The 6,427-nt window shown below is 30.8% G+C and overlaps 2 protein-coding genes across 2 annotated transcripts; both read right to left on the bottom strand.

Moving 5' to 3' along the window:
- Positions 1-678: 678 nt before the first annotated feature.
- Membrin (Golgi SNAP receptor complex member 2) lies at positions 679-2,420 on the bottom strand. Its single transcript, XM_011065215.2, has 2 exons — positions 1,729-2,420; positions 679-1,665 (listed from the first exon to the last, which is right to left on the bottom strand). The coding sequence occupies exons 1-2, from the start codon at positions 1,866-1,868 to the stop codon at positions 1,167-1,169; spliced, it is 639 nt and encodes a 212-aa protein (XP_011063517.1). The 5' UTR covers positions 1,869-2,420; the 3' UTR covers positions 679-1,166.
- A 138-nt stretch (positions 2,421-2,558) lies between these two features.
- LOC105151489 (zinc finger BED domain-containing protein 4) lies at positions 2,559-6,300 on the bottom strand. Its single transcript, XM_011065216.2, has 4 exons — positions 5,500-6,300; positions 4,664-5,101; positions 3,879-4,409; positions 2,559-3,788 (listed from the first exon to the last, which is right to left on the bottom strand). The coding sequence occupies exons 1-4, from the start codon at positions 5,987-5,989 to the stop codon at positions 3,181-3,183; spliced, it is 2,067 nt and encodes a 688-aa protein (XP_011063518.1). The 5' UTR covers positions 5,990-6,300; the 3' UTR covers positions 2,559-3,180.
- Positions 6,301-6,427: the final 127 nt, after the last annotated feature.

Below are 6,427 nucleotides of genomic sequence, written 5' to 3'. Positions count from 1 at the left end.
TAAATGAATCAGAATATTGTAAAATAAGTAATTTAAGTTTGAACATAGTTATATACATATTTTTAAGGGTGTTATAAAATGGATGTTAATAAAATGGATGTCTAATGATTTTTCTATGTCCCATTGAACGGAACTTATGGATACGCAATCAATGTGAGCCAATGACAAACGCTATTCCGGTGGATCTAATGAAAGTGATCTATGAGAAGATTCTTGTGATTGGTCAGCGCTAATTGCGCATTCCGGAAATTCCGCTTTATGGGACTAGGAAAACATACAATATTTTAGCGAAATCGGCGGAATGAAACCACGATTAATTACGAACGTTCCACAGTTCCGCATACTCAGAGGGCTGCATTAGCGTTTTAAGACGGTTTTGAAGAATAGACTATGAATACCGGCCTGTGTTCTTCTTCTTCTTTCGTTCTTTTGCACCCGTCTATATTTTATTAACATGATAAAATTCTTAGATTTTAACAAAAAAGAGAAATTCTAAAAATGAGGGAAATACAGGATTGCACATTTTATAATAAATATTTAAAGAAGCTACCAAAAGGAATTCATAAAGAATAAAATAACAAAATTCTTTTTGCATATATAGCTAATATCTGCAGATCAATGTATATTACTTATATATAAATTATATTCTTATAATTATTAGATAGCATTATTAGAATCTTTTCCATTAAAAATACGAATAATTTTATTAATATAACATTCGAGAAAACTTCAACAATCGTTGCTAAATATAAGTGTACAATAAATATTATCAACACTGATTTTTACAATAAAAAATACGTTGTACCTTAGCACAAATATAGTAAATAACATTTAAAAAATTTCATTTACAGTCATTTAGTATCTATATTTACATACATAATATTCTTACAGCTTACAGTAAATACTTGAGTAAATAATCTTAGGCTACGTTCCAAAACTTTCTCTCCAAGAAAGATTTTACTCTATGCTATAATTACATGCACTATAGATTTTGAGTAAAATTTTCCTCGGAAAGGAAGTTTTGGAATGTAGTTCTAAATAGCTACAAAGATTATTATCTTTTTCATAAGCATTGATAGCAATTGTGATGAAAACTAACAAATATATATAAATGGCATAATCAATTACAATTAATCGCAAATACATTGTACTAATCTTTGGAATGTCTAAGTAAGGTAAATTATCACCAAGAGAATTACTATACAAGTGAAGGTCATGCCGGCGACTAAAATAAATCCATCTTGTTTAGCTCGTTGCTCTATGAGCCTCATAGTAGTATTGGAAAGACCCAAAGTATTACCAATGTCTATCAAACGTTTGTGGGCTCCCTTTAACGTTATTCTCTGAGATCTCAAGTTATCCAAAACGTTGCTACCTTGGTGCAGTAGGTCATCTATACCATGGACGGCATTGTGCAAGCTGTTATTATGTTGCACAGTGTGATCAATGAAGATGTCCACGTGGTCATTAGTGGTAAACTTCCTGGCCAGTAAAGCCTCTCTCTCCGCCTCCTCTCTCTGTTGTCGCATCACGTGATTGTACCAGGAGTTCAAGGCAGCGCTGAGATGACGACTATCATACTTGAGCTGATCCACTCTCATTCTGTTGTTCTGCCTTTGCGACATTGGACCCTTGAGGCATAGCACGTCGAGTCGTTCGCAATTACTGATCAAATCATACAAATTTAGTGGTAAGCAATTTTCAAATATCATGACTAACTCTAACTACCTGTTGATAAGAGTGATTTTGTCCTCGATAGTTTGCTTCACTTCCTGCAGATCCGTGTCGGATGTCTTTCTCTCGAGCTGCGAGAAAATGTGCTGCGTTTCTTGTATTAGTTTATTGGTTTGATGATACAACGCCTCCATTTTGTTTGCACAAAAAAAGATTTTGATTGCTAACGTCAATAATTTGTGTCCAAATAATCTCAAATTCGCATTTCGCAAGTAAAAATTTACGAAGTACGATTACATTGGATCACATCAGCAATGACCAATGACGTGTATTAACCATGGAACATGAAATTTATAGAGTTGATACTTAGGTGCATCCAAATGCGCAACCGTTCATTGCGTTTTCTTCATTTGATTGGTACATTCTGTTAGATCCTAAGATATAGACCAACCAGACGAAAAAGCTTCCTAAGCGCTCAGTGAGCGGTTGTGCATTCAATAAGTAATTACAATTATAATTGGAATCACTTTACGCGATTCGTCGATTAGCTTAATCGGCCGATTAGTCTATTGGAATTGGTCAATCGCATTTATCATTTTATTTGATAGTAGATGCGATTGGCTAATTCCAATGAACTAATCGGCCGATTAAACTAATCAGCAAATCATAAAGTGACCCTTATGCCCATTTCTACTAATGTAGATTATTCTTAAAATTATAAAAAGATGAATAGTTAGTTGAACCAATATTAAAGTTAAACTGCAGTGATAGAAATGGGCATTAATATAATTTTTAATTACAATTTAGTTACCGTTAAAATAGAGAGTGATTCATTTGCACACTGTTGTAATTGCCCACTGTCAATCATAGCGACTTCTGTGCAGTTTTTATTTTTTTTCTAGTGCTGTGATTGGCTTTTGCGCAATTGACTCGTGTGTAATTGATATAAATACACCTTAAAATATCTTAGTAAGAAACACATTTTGCTAAATTTTTATAATCATTCTGCTATTATATTATTTAATTAGAAAATTTTGTTATATTTCTAGTATTTCCACAAAATATACATAAGACACTCTGTCAAATATTCTTGGTAGATTCATCTATCTGTGCTTATAATATTCAATAAGCATTTTTGTAATTTTTAGTTTCCGAAATATGTATTTTCAAAAATACTAAAAAGGCTTTTTGCATTTTTTCTTACGTATCAAATGTTGATATTCATATAATAAGTCGGCAAATATAAAGAATCAATGAAGTCATTATATTACTTATTTTATAAAAATTTGTACAATATCTTTTAATACTTCCTTTCATATTTCCTATTTTATTTCTGTGAGAGATATAACGATATTAAGTTTTTCCGATTCATATGTCTGTATGCTACTGCATTATGTTATTGTGCATGCGTCGGAAAATCTCACAATTTGAGATTACTGCCTCAAACGCAAAAAAAAAAAATGTCCAGGAAAAACCGGACATGACACTGGTCACCGTAGACATTGCTCAGTAATCAAAATTTAATATTAATAAATTTTTCATGATAAACAATAATATTTCAGCATTTTTCGGTGATAATTTATTTCGATTATCGGAATAAACTAATTTTCCTGCGTTGAAAAGTCTTTCCGAATGCACGGAAGATGGTGGAGCACTCAAGTATTTCAAAACTAAAGTTTTGAGATTAGGATATTCTAAAACATGAGTTTTCCACCATATTAAGGGATCTTCATTTCTTGGTGACAGAGGTAGCGTCAGGTATTTTGTTAATTCAGCATTGTAAATTGCAATTTTCTCAGTTCTATCACTGGATTGTCTGTTAAACGTCTCGCTTGATGAATCCTCAAAATTGTTATCATTATCTGATTTTGAATTGTTTATTATATCATCGAAGCACTTCCAAATATCATCTTGTGTTTCACTAATATCTTGTTTTTGAAGAAGATTATCATGACTTTGCATATTGTTTTTATCATCTTCAATGATTGTACTATTCATTTCAAGCAATTCGGTAATAATCCATTGTTTGACCTTATTTTCATCTGTCAAAAACTTTGTTTTAAATCTTGGATCTAAAACCGTAGCTAGTACAAAACATTTTCGATCCTTGAATCCTGTATGACAAAAAAAATTGATCCATTTATTTCAAAGAAAAAAAAATAACATTGAAATTCATTAAAATAATGAACTTATTAAAATAATACCTGTAGAAATGAAAAATCGTTCTTCCATTGCTTTCTTGAGTTCTTCCTTCAACATTACTATTCCAGCATCCTTCTGTCGTTTTGAAAGATACGAATGTAGAATAACAACTGCCGGAATAATGTATCCAATTGTCTCGCAATCAGAACTTAATATTTTAGTTATTTCTTCAAATGGTTGGAGAACATGTAAAACATTTTCTACTATACTCCACTGCATAACTGTAAGGGTTGGTATGTCTCTATCCGCAGCATATGCAGTTATCGCTTGTCGTTGTTCGTGAAGACTTGACAACATATAAAATGTAGAATTCCATCGTGTTGTATCATCGTAGATTAATTTATGATTTGGCAATTTTAAAATTTTCTGAATACTACTGAGTTTCGAGTAAGCGAGTGAAGAATGGTTAAAATGTTCAATAATTTTTCGACATTTTCTTAAAATTTCAATAAACTTTTGATTTTTTAAAATGCAATCATGAATTACAAGTTGTAAAGTGTGAATAACACATCCTATATTCTCTCCTAACATACCTGTAAGATATATAACATAATCAATATCGCTAATTTAAAATCAAAAATAACTAGGTTACTTAAAAAATATATATTCTAATGAATACATTCAGTACAGTCGCTCAGTGAATTCTTTGTATCTATTATATATAATTGGCATATTCCATTAAATCCAAAAAAAAGAGACAGATGCATGAGCTCATTGAACACTCAGCGGTTGTAGTATATATTTGAATGCATCCAATATAAACTTATTAATATTAAATAATACATACTACTTCCAACAATCATATTAGAGGCGTTATCTCTTAAAATCAGGTGAATTTGATTAGAACTTATATGCCATTCTTCCATTATATCATTTAATATTTGATCTATATTAACAGCATGGCTATCAGAAAAGTGTTTCACACTGAGAACATATGTTTCTCTCTCCATATCATCACTTCGTATAAAGTGAGCTGTTAAACTTATAATTGCCTCATTGTTTGCTGAACAAGTCCAGATATTAGTACAGAACGATATGTATGTTGCAGTAGCTAATTTTTTACAAATACGTGTTTTCAAAGTTTCATGCAACTGTGGTATAATTTTGTCAGAAAAATACGTTCTGCAAGGTAGAGGATACTGCGGTGCTAAATATTTTATTAACCTTTCAAAGCCTTTTCGTTCAACTAATGTGAATGCTTCAGCATCAAGTGCTATCATTTCACCTAAAATATACAATTGAAAAATATAATGGATTTATATTGCAAGTAGAGACATTGCTAAATCAAAATAATAATAAAGAAAAAATTCCTTTCATTAAGGGAGGTTGGAATTGCCACTATAAATGCTTCGAAGCATTTGATTGACCAATCAAAAATGCTTCAAAGCATTTGTAGTGGCAACTCGACCGTATTCTAAATGAATATATGTAGTTGCATATTTGTATTATAATAACAATGATAATATTAATTTTATAAAATCTATATTATTCAAGAATACTATTTCGATTTAATAATTCTTACAATGTTTATACTATGATATGACAATACTTCCAAAATAGTGTAAATATTCATTTATATGAAATACAGTAATTTTTAAAAATAAATATAAAAATAAAACATACCTATCCTTTTAGTTATATTGACTGATCTTGAATCATCCAAAGACCACATTTCTTCTTCCTTAATTATACACTGTAAAGTAGGCTGTGTTTCACAGGATAAAAAATTTTTGGAATCTTTCTCTTGGAGGTAAACACAAGTTTCTGACACAAAGTTTTCACAAGATTCTGATGTTATTGTTGTAGATAAAGAATCATAAGATTTTGAAGTCATTGTTGTAGATAAAGAGTTAGAAATTGGATAGTCATCTATTTCAACTTTAATATTCTCACTGACATTTATTTCTCCATCTAAGGTTTTCATTATCAAAGGATGTTTACTTTTCAAATGGTTCCATAATGGTTTAGTCGAGAATAATTTACGTGATTTTCCTCTTACAATTTGTTTTCGTGATGTAGTTTCACAAAGAATACAGTCAGCTTTTCTTTCATCATCACTACATATTTTAAAAAAATTCCATACGTTGGATTTTCTTTGTGCCATTGTGTTCATAATTTAATTCGTAATCATTAAAATGTAAATCTTTTCACAATATTATACAATCACATCTTTTCACAGTATTTATACAATTACATTACGGACGCGTCGGTAGGATGCTTTCGGCACTTCCTTGTTCGACATTTAATAAATGACAAAATGACAATTATAAGAGTTTAAGTCCTGAATGATCCTTTGAATTGTATGAAATACAATACTTAGATGGAGTGAGCTTTAAAACTGTAAGATATATTGTTGAGTCACAGTCGAATGTAACTGATTCCATACTACACACTTACATACGCTTGTAACTTATGGCCGCAGCACAGACTCTTGCATAACGCATACATAGTGTATAAGAGAATCAACCAATCGAAATTCTTCTTTTCTATGGAATAGGAAGAAAGGGAAGATTCTGATTAGTTGATTCGTTTATGCACTATGCGTTATGCG

This window comes from Acromyrmex echinatior, chromosome 9 (genome assembly GCF_024713525.1).
Source record: "Acromyrmex echinatior isolate Ae372 chromosome 9, ASM2471352v2, whole genome shotgun sequence".
NCBI lineage: Eukaryota > Metazoa > Arthropoda > Insecta > Hymenoptera > Formicidae > Acromyrmex > Acromyrmex echinatior.
Note: the sequence above shows the minus strand (reverse complement) of the source record. Positions and strands in the feature narration are given on the sequence as shown.

Excerpts from the sequence above, each read along its gene's own strand:
- LOC105151489 (XM_011065216.2), bottom strand. The coding sequence starts at position 5,989 with ATGAACACAATGGCACAAAGAAAATCCAACGTATGGAATTTTTTTAAA. Across the intron at positions 5,102-5,499 it reads CAATATAACTAAAAGGATAG|GTGAAATGATAGCACTTGAT; the intron begins GTATGTTTTATT and ends TGTATATTTTAG. Across the intron at positions 4,410-4,663 it reads TAATATGATTGTTGGAAGTA|GTATGTTAGGAGAGAATATA; the intron begins GTATGTATTATT and ends TATATCTTACAG.
- Membrin (XM_011065215.2), bottom strand. The coding sequence starts at position 1,868 with ATGGAGGCGTTGTATCATCAAACCAATAAACTAATACAAGAAACGCAG. Across the intron at positions 1,666-1,728 it reads AAAATCACTCTTATCAACAG|TAATTGCGAACGACTCGACG; the intron begins GTAGTTAGAGTT and ends TGATTTGATCAG.